Source organism: Gallus gallus, chromosome 4, assembly GCF_016699485.2.
Source record: "Gallus gallus isolate bGalGal1 chromosome 4, bGalGal1.mat.broiler.GRCg7b, whole genome shotgun sequence".
NCBI classification, from domain to species: domain Eukaryota; kingdom Metazoa; phylum Chordata; class Aves; order Galliformes; family Phasianidae; genus Gallus; species Gallus gallus.
Genome location: NC_052535.1, coordinates 50,652,070 through 50,667,488, shown reverse-complemented (window position 1 = coordinate 50,667,488; position 15,419 = coordinate 50,652,070). Strand labels below are relative to the sequence as shown.

Here is a 15,419-nt window from a genome sequence, read left to right as displayed (position 1 = left end):
GTCTGCAGGATCTTTGAAAGGAAATGGCGGGAAGAAGATTCAGGTTGGTGTGGCTGTGTGAGCAATAGGAAGGCATGAGCAAGCAATGGGGAGGCATGATTAAGCATCATGCAGCCCAGAGAAGGTGAAGGTAAGCCTTTTTTTTTCCTGGCCGCGTTGCCTGGAGGTAACACTGATGTGACTGATCCTGCATGGAGGCCCTGTAGTGACTTTACGTATCCTGAAAGGTGAGGTCAGGTTAAAACCCTATTGTTCAACACTTTGCTTAATTCTAGATTTTAAAGTGAGCTATATATTTACTCTTGTTCTTTAAATCTATCTTTATCACACTCTTGCAGAGATGCAGGAATTATTCAGCTATCAGAATTCGTTTGTTACCTGTATTCACCATCTGGTTATCATAAATCACTAAACTCTTATTACTGTCTTAAATGCTTTACTCATTTTATATACTTTCATTTTTACTCATTCTTACTGTATTTTACCGTAGCCCAAGTGCTTCTGATACAAAGCAAGCTCTTTGCAGAGGGGAGACAAGCTGAAGGTTTCTAAATTTGGGACTGTAAGTAGAGCAAATTCCTACGTTATTTCTTGAGAAGACAGCTTCATTGCCTTCTGAATCCTTTCCGCAGGCTAGAGAAGGGCAGCCCTGGAAAGCAAAATTCCTATTTGGATTTCATTTTAAATCCAATTTCACAGGAGCAAAGGAGAGCTTTCTTTTCTTTTTTTCTTTTTTTTTTTTCCTCCTTCTCTTTAAAAAGAAAAGAAGTAAGGCCAGCCAAAAAAAATCTTACTGTGAATGAATGCACAGCGCTCTTGATGTCTTATCCATTGCTGACCTTTTGTCTTCTCTCCCCTCCACTTTATATTATCCTTGGCCACCTTTCTTGAAGGAGCTATTGATTAAAGGATGCAAACCGCTTCAGATCCTGCATATCAAGCTGCTCTTTTTTTTCAAGTTGTTCAGTATGTGAAGAGCATCCATTTCTGCACTGCAGTGCAGTTTTACCCAGAGATACCTGGTCTCTCCAGCAATCATTTTTTTTTTCCCTTTGCCCTCCCATCCTGCTAAATGGACATCCTGTCAAATACTGTTTGCACAGACTGACAGCTATAGAGGTCTTGGAGTAAAAGCCAGATCCATGCACAAACTCTAACAAACAGAATCAAAATGTCAAGGCACATGTGAGATATATCACTATGCTCTCCTGTCAGATTTTGCTAATATCACCTGGATAAATTGACAGAGGAACACCTGCAGCAAGTTAACCTATTTTTATTAGTGCTTGTTTCACATATTTATATTTGGATAAAAATACAAGGACTGCTGTGGAGAAAGCTTTCAGTTATTTGATGACAGGATGGAATGCCCCCTGTTCTTCATGCAGAAAGACAATCAGGTCAGTGAAGTCACTTTCAAATAGCACAGCAATTAATAAAGAAAAAATAATTTCACAGTCCGTTGTTAAATTAGCAATTCTTCAGAGTGTCTGTAGTTCCTGGCAGAATTAATATGCACTCTGAAGCCTTGGGCAGTCTTGGCACATATCATTTACCCAGCAGCTATAAGAGCAAAATGCAGAGGAGAGGTCCTCTATTGCAAGGGAGACAGTGGAATTATCTATCTAGTAATCATTCAGTAGCCTATTTGCTTATAATCAATATGAAAAGAAACAGCTGGATTTGCATTGCATCTCTCATTCTTTCGAGGCAGAAGTAGCAAAAATGATGTTTTTGCTGTTGGAAAAAAAGTTGGAAAACGATGTGTTAAGTAACACAGAGGAAAAAAATAGTTAGGGAGAAACATACATTTGAGCAGGGAGAAGAAAGTATACAATAAGAGTGCAATAAATTTCCCCTGTGTTGAAGGGGAATATTTTATAGCAGCTTTTTGCAAATTAAATGCATCTACATAAATAATGTAGCAGCGCATTTAATTGCAACTATTTATTTTTAAATTTGCCTGGTTGACAGGAGAATTTCTTTGCAGAATAATGAACCTTGCGTTTCTGCCACTCGCACAGCTTCTATTAAAAAAAAAAAAAAACACAAAAAAGTGAATACTATTTCAGCAAATTGTCAGAGCCACAGAAGTACCTGGCTCCTCTCTAGTGCATCTAGAGAAAAAAGAAACAAAAACAAAAAACAAAATGCCAACAGCAAAAATAACCACCAAAATCCAGAAGTACATCTGTAGGTAATCATTGTTGGGTGGAGTTCAAGAGAAGACAGGGAAGCAACATATTACCAGTCCTTATTTAGGTCAAGAAATGCCCATTTAGTCTTCCAGTGCAAAGTGTACCACTTCAATTAAAGGATACATATTGGGCTCTTTGTCTGCCTCCTACTGTTGGTGTTGGTTCTCCAGCTTTCTTCTCAAAAAGCCAAGAAGCCTATTTTCTCTTTTTCACAAGACTGATTCTTCAGATTCTCGTGCAGTCTCTATGTCTCAGGGCTTCTGAGAGGAGAAGAGTGTGTGTCTTCCTATGCCACTCTTACCCACTGACTGTCACAAGATAGGTATCTCAATATTTGACAAGTCTTAGCAAAAAAAAAAAAAAAAAAAAAAAAATGGAAGATGACCTATGGGATAGAAAACTGTTAGGAATGGTCTCATGAGACAAGCTGCAGTCTTTTCTTGCAAGGTATAGGTTTGCCAAGACTCCCAGCTGGCCTCCAGCATGCTGAATTCAGGGCAATGTGTGCCAACGCTGCTTGCCTTCCTCTCCTCATGTTGTCTTCCAGTCCTTCCTTGAACAAATCAACTGTAGATGTCTTCTGCAATGCAGAATTCTGCAATGCTCCTTGCTTTTTTTTCTTAACCAGTCTTAGGAAGACTGTTTTAGTTGACAGAATGCAAGAGTGAAGGGACACAACAGGAATTTCAAATACAGTGCTGATTTCCAGAGTAAACAGAGTCATGCAGGCAGTGCTTATTTCTCTGGTTGTAGCTAGAGAGCCAATTAAGGAACAGTATCTCCTTACAATAATTTGAGAATAAAATCTCCATAAATCAAGCCTTGGAAGCTCAAATTCAGACTGTGAGAATGACCAGTATCACAGCTGCAAATTCTACTTCAAGCTAGTGTTCATGTTATGTTGTAATCTGTTAGGGAGAAATAGGTTTATTGAGGAGAGATTTAAGTAAGGGTACATGTAGCATGCAGGAAGGTAGCATTTGCTTTGGGATACTTTTGCTTCACATCTTAATTTTTGTTGCAGCCATGAATGTCCAACAGCTATCTGTGGGGAAAGAACCAAGGCTGTGAGACTGTGAACAGGGACATTCCTCTCCCAAGACCAGAGTGCTTGTATGTGGATGCTTTTTCTCAAAATAGTGCTGTTTAGAGTCTGGAAAAGAGAATACTTTCTTGGGATATAACTGCATGTTATTTGTCTCGGGAGTTTGGGTGTTTTTCTCTCTGTGGAGGGTTCACAGCAGTGCCAGCTAGTTCATGTCAAGAACAATCCAGCTCCAGCATTCAGAATCCATGAGGCAGCCCATCCAAAGAGTATTGCAATTGGCGGCAAAACCAAGCGGCTTAAAGTGTCAAGTTGTATTGACTGAACTTGGGTCTGAGCTGTTGTGTTCACATGCAGCAAGTTCTCCTCCAGAATGGGAGGGTTCTTAATAAAGTTGGAAATTCTCTTGTTGCTGCAGGACAGGAGCTCCAAGAATTGCTCTGAATATTGATGTGGCCAGAGTTGGCTACGGCTCACACTGTGCTTGGCAGTGCTTGTTTCTGAAGAGGAGCTATTCAGCAGAGGTATTTGGATATACAGATGAACTGTGAATATTTTTTCATCTGACCCAGAGGAGTAGTTTAGTCAACTTAACAAATAGTTTCAGTATTTTGGTGTCCAGTCAATTAAACTGAAGTCACAAAGTGCCGTATTTGCATATGATGAGGTTAATAGTTGATGTTTCAATACTGACTTTGTTGCGTGTGTGGAATGAAGTGCTTTGTTCAACTTTCCTAGTTAGATTTCTCTGAATGTTGATCATATAATCACAGAATGGCTTGGGTTAGAAGGAACCATGAAAACCATCCAGCTTCAGCCTCCTGCGATAGGCTAGTTGCCACCCACTGAATCAGGCTGCCCAGGGTCCAACCTGAACGTGAACATCTCCAGGGATGGTGTTCTCTGAGCAGCCTGTCCCAGAACGTCACCACCCTCTTAGTGAAACATCTCCTCCTAACATCTCATCTAATTCTCTCCTCATTTAGTTTAAAGTTGTTCCCCCTTGTCCTATCGCTATCTACCTGTGTAACAAGTCAATCACCCTCTTGTTTTTAGGCTTCCTTTATCTACTGAAAGGCCTCAGTGAGATCTACCTGGAGCTTTCCCTTCTCCAGGGTGAACAAGCCCAGCAGCCTTGGCTTTTCTTTGCAGGAGAGGTGCTTCAGCCCTCCAGTCATCTTCATGCCCTCCATGGGACCCACTCCCAGTTCCATGTCTTTTCCTGTTGCTTTTTGCCTACCAGGACCCCCAAGTCCTTCTCCACGGGGTTGCTCCCAATAAGTCCTTTTCCCAGTTTGTATACACATATGTGGGACTGCCCCAAACCTAGTGCAACATATTGCACTTTGCTTTGTTGAATCTCTTTAGATTCTTGTGGACCCACTTTTCAACTTTGTCCATGTCTTCTTAGATGGCATCCCTTCCTTCTGTTCTATAAGCTGTACTGCTCAGCTTGGTGTTATCAGCAAACTTGCTGAGAGTGCACTTGATCCCACTGTCTATTTATAAATGCTAAAGAACATTGGTCTCAAGAGAGGTTAATACTTGGCATATCCTCCTTGCACATCCCCTTCAATTTGTTGCAGCCTAACCAAAGCATCAGAATTTAGCTTGGTGACACCTCCATCTCCTTAACTTTGTTTTGCATGCTCTAATCCAAAAAAACACCAGCTTCTGAGGGAGGAGACACAACTGAGGGGAAACATTCCCCAGTAGACACATCTGCATTTCCTGTGTGACTTTCAGCCTCCTGCTCCTCTGACAGCACTGCTTAGCATCGCCTTTGTTTTAGATTTGTAAGTGCACTTCCCAAGAGTCACTTTTATGTGCATGAACCCATTTAACACACTTAGTTCAGGCAACTCTGGATAAACCCTTCCTGCATTTTGTCATAAGGACTGTAAAAGATCCATCTACGTCGCCCTCTGATGGAATTTGAATAGATGTGTCTGGAGTGACATATGCCCAGCCATAAATTTTAAAGAAACAATTTTAAAATAAATTGTCTACGGCCAATCCTACCAAATTTACCTCCTGAGACAGATGATCATAAAGCTTAGAAGCAAACAAGCCCTTAAACATTTGTGACAGGCTCTGAAAAGAGCCTTTATTGAGGTATCGGCATCTCCATAGATTGGATGTGCTGCCCAGTTTAGACTGAAGTGTTAAATGAAGTCATTGGAAGAAAAGGTGACTTTTATACCACCTAAAATTCTTGTCCATGCAAGTGAAGTTGTGCAAGATAGTCAGCCAGAAGGACATACTTCAAGCATTTTAGTTCTTCCTACTGTTTTCACATGTTCAGCTTACTAATTGAAGCTAAATCCTTTAAATGTTGGTAGAGTAAACACAGAGGACATAAATCATCAAAATAAATCCTCCCAAATGTCATATTTCTTAACCACAATTGGTTGCAATTGTCCAAACCACAGCATAATTAGAGAATCTTTCTTTCTTTGGCCAGGCTCCAACTCTGTATGGCCGACTGAATCAGAAGACTAAAAACCTTTTTGCAGTGTTATGCCAGCAAACATGTGGCTTTGAAGAACCCTATTTTCCAGGAGATTCTACTGACTGGTCTTTGCATTGCTGTCTGTAATATGCGTATACAGACGTACACAGGGAGATTTGGGCTGGATCGTTTTCAAGTTTGATCCTGTCCCACTGTTGCCATTAGAGATGATGGTTGTTATTGCTATTCAGTCAGCACTGCTATTGAACTCAGGGGAGTCCTGCGGCCTGTCCATCAATCCTTCCCTTGCTTAGCGCACAATGCAGCTTGCATGTTTAAGTTACCATTCACATCACAAATGATGCACTAGGCTGTGTCTGTTTGTGTGCAGAGCCCTCAAAACAGTCTTGTTCCTCTCGGATTACTCAAGAGCTAGGCATCTCAAGTTATGTTTACAAGCACGAAGAAACAAATCTGTCTGCCTTTCTCTGTATCTTAAACTGTATTTTTCCCCTTGGTGCGGCATTGTAAATCATCGTTTCTTCTGTTTAAGTTAGCAAAATGATTTCAGTTTGTCATCATTAAAAAAGAGAGAGAGTAATTTAAGCATAATTTAAGTGCATCTTAGCCTCACACCTCAGAGAACAAAGAAAAGATGCACAGATTTTATAGATGTATAGATTCACGGAGATAGATATTTTATAGCTATTATAGGCAGACAGCCTGTAGCAAGAGGATGCAGACTGCCTTTCCTTGTTATGAGAGAAATATTTGGGGCCTTCTGAGGCTGTCCTGGGTCGTACTTTGTCACCAGAGGTGTAAGAGCTGCAGACACACCCTGGGCTGCCCAGAGGGCACTGGCGCAGCTCAGGGAAGGAGCACAGTGTCCACGAAGCCATGACCCAGCTCAGACACTGATATGAGAGCATCTGGGGTGAGCCAGTTGGCACTACCAAACTGCAGGCCGAGGAGGTGAAACCACCTGGGGAAACAAGGTGAAGCTGCATATGTTGGAGAGGCCAGGCTTTTAAATGTTTGGATCGTCATCTGGACCTGCTGTCACCCTTCCAGCCCCATCAAAAATGTAGATAGAGGACAGAAATGATGTAAAAAGGTGCCTTGCATCAAATCAGCTTGTGTTTCTTGTGAGAGTGACGAAATCCTTGTGTGTATGGATGGCTTGCAAGAGTGTGTACTTGCTGGTCACGAAAATTCCATTTCTGCCAGGAAACAGTGCTTTCACTTGGAATATACAAGTTTCTCCTAGTTTGTTTTGAACAAAAATGTTTTTGGTGGGAAAAAAAAGTAAAGCATGTAGCATTCCTCTGCTAAGACTTGTGAGTGCATGTCCCTGTAGTATAAGGAAGGATGAACAAAATTTCATGTTTTTTTGTGGCAAAACCTGCGTTTGCAGTGAGTGTCAGGAAGTCAAATTGCAGAAAAGCACTGAGTCATAGAATGGCTTGGGTTGGAAGGGACCCAAAGGATCACCAAGTTCCAACTTCCCTGCCAGGGGCAGGGTTGCCAACCACTAGATGAAGCACTCGATCAGGCTGGCCGGGGCCCCATCCAACCTGGACTTGAGCACCTCCATGGACATCTACAATCTATAGCACAGGCTCTCTGGGCAGCCTGTGCCAGTGCCTCACTGCCCTCTCAGTGAAAAACTTCCCTCTGACATCTAATCAAAATCTTTCCTCCTTTAGTTAAAACCATTCCTTGTTGTTCTGTCACTATTTACCTGAGTAAAAGTTGAGTCTGGATTGCAGAGGTGAGTAGTTTGCAAATTACTTGGTATTAGCCCTGCTGCCAGCTCAGACAATGCTGAGTGCTTCTGAAAAATACTGTTTCCCCTCAGAGCATTTATTTTCCATAGCTTGCTTTCCTTCTGTGAAATCAAACCCAAATGATAGCATTGTTTTTGTACGTATGTGAGGATAAATCTCCTTCCCTGCTCCTTTATCACACTGCTGAGAGTTTAGGCTTGACTCAGGTTTTGGCTTACCAATCATTCCAAAATCTACTTTGGAGCAAAGTCAAAATGTACAGAAATACAGCCCATTAAGGCCTTAACATAATCGCAAGCATTTTCAAATGTATTGTGTTCAGGTTATCTTTATGGCTTGCAAATGTAGCTGACTTGGGAATTCGATGAATTTTTCAGAGCGCTGCCATGTGATGAAGTTTTATACCATTTAGAAGAAACACATTAATGTCATTAGTGGCAGTTAATTCTTAGTTTTCCAGCAACTATGCTCATGTCATAAATTTCTGTGTGACAATTTAGTGAGTCACGTGGGGGAAAAAGTGGTGTTTGCAAGGGGAAGGAGTGAGAGTACTAATTTATTTATATCCTGGTTTTCAAGCTTGTTTTGATATTGAGATCTGGAGTTCATTTCAATGCATAGTTGCAGTAATTTAGCCTCATTTAGCATGGACTTGGTCAGAACAGTAGCAAAAGACGCAGTATAGAATCGTATATTCCTTTGAGTTGGAAGGGACCTTTAAATGTCATCTGGTCTAACTCCCCTGCAAGGAATAGGGACACCTACAGCTACATCAAGTTGCTCAGAGCCCATTCCAGTCTGACCCTGAGTGTCTCCAGGGATTGGGGCATCCACCACCTCTGTGGGCAACCCATGCCAGTGCTTCGCTATCCTGGAACAGTTCGCCCAGATACGTGGTGATTTTCTTAGAACAGAAAAGTTCAAGACTTTTTCCTGCTTGGGATGTGTGAATTATCTTTCCTTCAAGGTAAGGTCTTGAGTCTGTTGTCAAGATGTGAAGCCCTCAGCAAACCCGTCTATTCATCCAGCTCCAGGAACCCCTTTTAAAAGACTTTTAGCAAGTCTCGTTGCTGCAGCATCAGGTGATGGAGTTGCCGAAGGATGCTGGCAAGTCTGCAGGATTTGGGCAAACTGGCAGCTTTGAATTACAGTGTTTTATTAGCGGATATTTATTTAATTTCCTTCAAATCCCCAAGGCGTGCTGCAGGAAGCAACAGAGCGCTATTGCAGATAGAACGACTGACCCTAAAGGAGATATAATCAGGGCATTTTACACATTTTCTATAGCTTTATAGCTTTGGCAGCAATTTCAGTGTCAGCCTGCAGCTCAAGGAGAGCTGTTAGGATGGGCAGGATTAGCTCTTGGGAGCCTGCTTGTAAATTCTGCAGGAAGAAACTCAATTGTGGGCTGTTTCTTTTCTTTTTTTTTTTCCCCAGCATAATTCCTGGTTGCTTTCAGAAGAGCACGGAGATCATCTGTTTATATTTGTTGGGAGACATGAAGACAGTCTGCTGTTTTTGTTTTGTTTTGTCTTGTAAGTAAAAGTGCACGTTAGGAGCACAAGCTGAGGGTTGGAGCCTCTCAGCTGTTTAATTGATTCCACATTGTAAAGACTGTACCTCACTAAACCCTTTTTCTTTAGGTTTTGGGCACATCTAAGAGGCAGCAGCTCTCTCTTCTTGGTGCAAGCGCTTCAAGGCATGGCAGCTCCAGAGACTAGAACAGGGGTTGGTTTATTTGTAGCTTGTTTTTGCTCAAATCCTTCAACTCGCAAGGCATATTCCCTGCGCTGGAGTGATGTGCTAATGAAGGCAGAGTTGATGAGCTACAGAGCCACTCTCCTTTCTGCTGAATACACATAACACGTCCTACTTGGGTTTCATTCGAGAGCCAGCTTGGTGTGGATTACAGAGCTCAGATATATCCACGGGGCAGAGTTTTCTGCGTGTTTATGCTGTGGTTGCTCCTAAAAGCCGTGGTAATTTGACAGTCCCTGCCTGAAGAAGTTTGCAGTTTGAAAAGGCTAATCAGTCTAAAGCACGGGAAGGAGAAACAAAAATAGTTTATGGTTTGCTCCTGGGCAAGATGTAGTCTGGGAAGGAAACAGGTTCCATTTGGATAACCTGTGTTCTGTCTAGACTAGATGTTCTTATCCTCATTAATTTTTGTTAGATTTCATTCTTTAGCTTTATGGATTAGCAACGCTACCTTATGAGTTATATTTGTAGTTTCTGATTACTGTGGAGACTAATTTGGTACTCTGCAAGGAAGGTGGTGTAATTCCTATTTGAGCTTTATTTTGTGGGATATACAAAAGGTTGCTTTGCTGATACTAAGCATTTAAGTACTCCAGGCTTATCCTCCCAGAATTACAAGAGTGCGAAAGGTTGGACATTTCTCATCTCCCCTGGGCTTTCAAGGCTTTATAAGGTCATGCTTCCTGGCCCTTCTCTCCACAGGGACAAGGCCTAGATTCAGACCAATATTAATTTGATGTCATGATAGCCGAGTTCTTCCTGTGTTGCACATGATGGATGCTTTTACTGCTGTGGCCATGTACGTGGGTTTGGTTCTTGGTCAGGTGGGGAGGCTGAGAGGAGGTCCTTGTTCCCAGCACACGTGCCTGAGCAGCTTGCTGGGTGCTGCCTGGGCCAGTGTGCATCGTAGCCAGGGAGGAAAGGAGGTCTGCGCAGCGGATGCAGCATTGAACTGAAGTTCAGGAATGGTTACAGAGCTGTGGCTGCAAATCATTTGATGGTAAGGCTTGCAGAAAATAACCTCTGTCAAGTAGTCCCAGCTGTTTGATGTTATTGGCTTGTTCTGCCTACTTTTTCCACTCACTGGTGCTCTCTGTCTCTAGTACTGATAGAGCACATGAAAGTTCAGCGTGGCATTTGAAGAGGCCAATTTATATTGCAAGAGTCCCAGTGATTCCTCCTCTGTTTACATGCATTATAAGACCTAATGTCTAGTAGCGTGGCCTTTGGGGGATCCCATCTATAAGATATGAAGCCAGGTTCTAATCTGACTGCCAGCTGGAGGGATCAGCTCGTGCTGGTGTTGTCCCGAGAAGCTCTGGCCGCCATCACTCATCGCAGTGATCTTGTGCCGGCCTGGCCCAAAGCACTGGCATCAAGAGGCTGCACGGCTGCTAAAGCTCTGTGCCTGTGATTTTTTGTGGTTGCTACTGAAAATGGAAGAGTGAAACTAATTTGCTGGTAATGGATGTGCTGCTGACAGAAACACATCCCCCCTAACACCAGCAGGTTGCTTATGGCATACTTTCTGCATCTAAAAATATTCTTTTTTTTCCAGCAACTAATTTCATTTAAAGACTGTTTTCACACATCAGTGGCTGTTAATCAGTTAAGGAGTTATCAGTTTTAATATTAGAAAGAAGTAGGTGTCACTGACAACTTAAAACCATTTCATTTCTATTCAGCTGGCTTGCAGCAGATTATGAGAAATCTTAGGCTCATCTTATTTCTCCTCCTTTTCCCACCCTCTTTAAAAGAGAGATAATGCCATTAAATGAACGGCTGTACTGTGCTCATTCTACATATCCTTTGAAGAACCACTGAATTAGAAATACCGAGATAAAATATAAGACTAAAATAAGATTTAATTAGAAATTAAACTCCAGACTCCCATGTAATTTTAAATAAAATCATGTATACTTCATGAGAAGATTTTAAGGTTGACGGTCAGAAGAGGAACGGTGAGACAATGGACCAAAACCCAAGGTATATGCTTATGAGGCTCAGGCTGCTAATGGCTCTGTTGTGCTGCAAATCCAGATCACAAAATCATAGAATCATCGAATCCTTAGAGTTGAAAGGGACCTCTGAAGGCCACCTAGTCCAATTCCCTTGCCGTGAACAGGTGCAAATACCCAACTCTTTGCAAGCAATGGCAGAAAAATAATATATTTGCCCTTGCTTTTTGGCTGTTGAGCTCACCCAGGACTGTGCTCATCATGCTACCATGATACCTGCTCTGCAGGTGGAGGGTAAGATGTTCCTGAGACGGCTCTCATGTTCAAATCAAACCAGGTAAGGATGCAGAGAAAAATTGTGCAATAGGTACTTGTTGCTCCCCAAGCTTCTCTTCACCTATGGCTGGGGGACTGGGCTGGGATAGCTCAGCAAATACCCCGCTGTCCTCCCCAAAGCATCTGCTGCTGGGCTTTTGACTCTGCACACCTTTCATCCAGTTTGCTGTGGCAGTTCTGACATATATTTTATTTATTGTCCTTCTGCTTTTTTTTTTCTTTCTTTCTTTAATTTGCACAGCTCATCTCCTTTTCCTGAATTCTTTCTTTCTAATTTGGTATGAAATCTTTCACTTAGATTTGACAGCCCACTGTGCTCGGTGTTTGTTGTGAGGATTGATGTTGCAACTTTCAGTATAATGTAATGCCCTTGAATATGCTGTCTTATACTGTTTGGGCAGAGGAGGGACCTGTCTGACCCAGGGGAGCTTCAGATTACACAAAAATTGGTCTAGTTTAGTTTCATTTCACATCCCACATTAAAAAAAAGGAGTTATTGGTGTTGTGAATGTGTTGGCAGCGCACTTACTCGTGAAAACAAAACATTCCCTTCAAGCTGAGCTATGTATCATACCGTCATTAACAAACTGCACCTCGTTGAAAATATGTCGAGGAAAACTGATTTACGTTGCATTTGCTGCTTTGCACACAATAGAAGCACAGTAAACTCTCGTGCCATAATGATTTAATGATTTTCTGTCTGTCTTGATGGGTCATAATGAGATAAATTCAAGTCCTTTTCTGAAGGCTAATTACTTCGAGTACACACTAGACGTGGGCTGCACTCTTTATACTTTGCGTATGTTTGCGTTTTCATTTTCCCCCCTCTATTGTCTGCGTGTGCAAGTGAGTTTTGATCTGTCTTTGAAATACAAATTAGAGGCTAGAGAGGTGCCATGTCATGTCCTCCTCTACCTGAAGACTCTTCAGAGCATTTGTAACAATTCCTGCTGTATAGATAGGGCAGCATCTGAAGATAGCTGTGAAGTAAATAAAGAAACTCTGTGTTAGAAACTGGGGAATGTGCCATAAGACATCAAGGCAGCTTGCAGCAAGTCCGTTAGCAATTATCTAGCATAAATTCGTCCATAGGTGTGTTCACTGTGTCCCATGCGTAGATACGAGATAAGGACTGTGTGCTCCAGAGCTCACAGCCTAAATATGGAAAAATTATTGAGTGCTGAGCAATTTTGGAAATTGCTTGCACGGTCCAGGCAAAACTGGAGGTGGAGCCTGGGGAGGTGTGTGGTTTGCTCCTGGACTGCCGCCCTTTTTGCTTCATGGGTGGTCTCCAACAGCAAAAACTTGCCAGTTGATTCCAAGGGATTTTCTCCCTGTATTGTAGAGAGCTGATACCAGAATAGCTGCCATACCAAATGAAACACCATGTGTTTTTGATAGGAGTTGATGTGCAAGTGTCTCACCTTTGGTGAAAAAGTTTGTGATGTAAAAGGGAAGATGTCAAGAGAGTTTATCTGGTACTACAGGAAGCAGAGTTAACTTTAGAGCCAGTTGTCCTACTTGGTCCTTCAGAGGAGAAGGGACTAATAATAAAAATTTACACTTTATCTGCAGGAAAGTTGAACTCAGTCATCACATCTTCTGGTTGAATTTTAGCGCATGACCGTCGTGCTGTGTTTGTCTGGGACATTGATGGTGGGATACTATAAATGCTTCTGCTGTGAGCTCATTTTCTTTTCAGCTGGGGACGTTTGAGTACAGATGGAAAGGTTCTAGGATTTCCAGGTAACTTCCTTAAGTCTTAATGGCAAGGCCTGTCCATCAGTCATACCATACTGGACATAAGAGCATCTCTGAAGGGAAAAATGTGGCAGCTTTTTGGAGTCAGGCAACATGTTTATGTATCTTTGCTTTTTGAGGTGATCAAAAATCAGGTTTTCCACAGGTTTTATCTGTGTTTTGTTTTTCTTCATGGTAACCGTGGGCTTGTAATTCTGCATACCAGCTAGATGATTACAGGTCCACTTGGCTTTTTTCTAAAGGCAAGGTGGAAACACACAAATCTATGACTGTTACTGCTTGTGCTGCATGCACACCGAGGTGAATGAATACGGAGATCATTGCTTAGGTGAAACAGTGCTTGTTCCACGAGCTTGGAAACTAGGTATTACTGTACTGAGTTCAAATTCTGATGAAAGAAAGAAAATTAAAACACTCAGGCTACCCTTAGCCAATATATTACATTTGTGAGAACACGAGAATTTCTTACATAGAGGCTTTGTGCTTTATCATGCATATATATTGGAGCCAGAAGGAGCACCCTGCATGGCAAGCATGCTTGATTCAGGCTATACCTAGAGCAATCTGTCTTATATAGAGTACTTTAAAATTCATCATAGGTTTTCAGAGTAAGAAGCCCTAGGGAAGTAGCCTTATCACAATGTCTTAAGGCTTTCGATCTCAAGATCCCCTCCACCACTGTATTGTTATTGTTTGCCGAGACATTGATTTCTGGGTATAGAACATCTTAAACAAAAACCACAAGATGTATTTTACGTGCTTTTCTAAAACTGAATGAAAAAATCCCAAACTCAATAACGTTTTCTAAAGCAAGGAGAAAAGATGTTACTTCATGCATTCAACACAGAAAATAAATACTCAGCAAAGGCAGATGACAGGGGGGAAATACAGTCAACAGATTCTCACTCTCTTTTCATGCAGATATTTAAGCGTGCATTGTACACTGGTGGAGTAGACTTGTTTTGAAATATACAAACCAAATAGCTTGCGAGTGTTTGTCTGTTTTCTTTGTAGCCGAAGACATGTTTTTAAAAGGAAATGTGAAGACACTAATTTTGTGATGGGAGAGCTTAGTCTGTGGTTCTTCTTTTTACAGTATGCAGACCTGGGTTCTTCAAAGCTTCACCCCACAGTCCATCCTGCAGCAAATGTCCCCCTCACAGCTACACGCTTGATGAAGCATCCACATCTTGCCTGTGTGAAGAGCACTATTTTAGGAGAGAATCAGACCCACCTACAATGGCCTGTACAAGTAAGCATGTGCTTATAGGGTTGTTTTTAATCCTTTTGAGCTGTTCCTGTACTGTGACTAGACATTATGATCCTAATGTGCTTTTACAGGCTCTGGGCTTCAGTCTGAGCTAGTCTGACACAGTCTTAATGTCACTAGCTTTGTCCACCATACCCCCAGTTACATGAGGAGACTGAGGCCTTTCATTTGGAAAGCTGCTGTTAAGCTTGAGGAGCATTTAAGTAACAAACATGCTTCATCTCTTGCAGTTTGCTCTTCAAGCATCCAGAGATGTTCTTAGCCAGCAGCACTGCACTCAAGCATGTGCATGGGTACCTGGGTCAGGCACGTATGTGGAGGAAAATATGAGTAGTGATTGTCTGCTCTAGCTATAAGTAGAGTATATATGGTCCTGCTTAGCATCATCTCTCAACTCATTTTCAGTAGATAGCGAGGGAGAGAACCTTGCCTTTCCAAGCCACCTGGAGATTGTTAATCTTCAAGGTAGTCTCAAAACTTGAAAGGAGAAAATGCTTCTCCAAACCAGTATCAGAAATGTAGAGCTTATCTCCTGGTGTGGGGAGGATGGTATAACAAGCAAATTGGGATATTAGGAGTTGAATTGGTGAAATCAGAATCACTAGTTTTACCCTTGTCCTGTTATTCTTTCATCTGTAGCTTGAAGGCTGGTTGTTCTGTTTGTTTTATATTTCAAGTACATAGGGCCTCAGTTTCCATACCCCCAGCTAGTATCCCTGTGTGTAGCACAGGCCATGGGTTTTTGTGGGGCCAGATCTGTCAGGGACCAAATGCAATTTTGCAGGCAAAAGTGATTAAAAGGGACTGAAGAGGAGCAAAACTACTGGGGCAGGAGCAGGCAGAGCTTACAGGGG

General features: G+C 42.0%; 1 protein-coding gene across 10 annotated transcripts in view; it reads left to right on the top strand.

Moving 5' to 3' along the window:
• The window catches only part of EPHA5 (EPH receptor A5), a 201,431-nt gene that overhangs the window by 91,750 nt on the left and 94,262 nt on the right, over positions 1–15,419 (top strand). For 7 of the 10 annotated variants that reach the window (XM_040698732.2, XM_040698731.2, XM_040698730.2 and 4 more), the window contains exon 4: positions 14,392–14,547. The exons of the other annotated variants lie outside the window; for them this stretch is intronic. In XM_040698732.2, the coding sequence (XP_040554666.1) occupies positions 14,392–14,547 (156 nt within the window). The remainder of the gene's footprint in view (positions 1–14,391; positions 14,548–15,419) is intronic. 10 annotated transcript variants of the gene reach the window in all.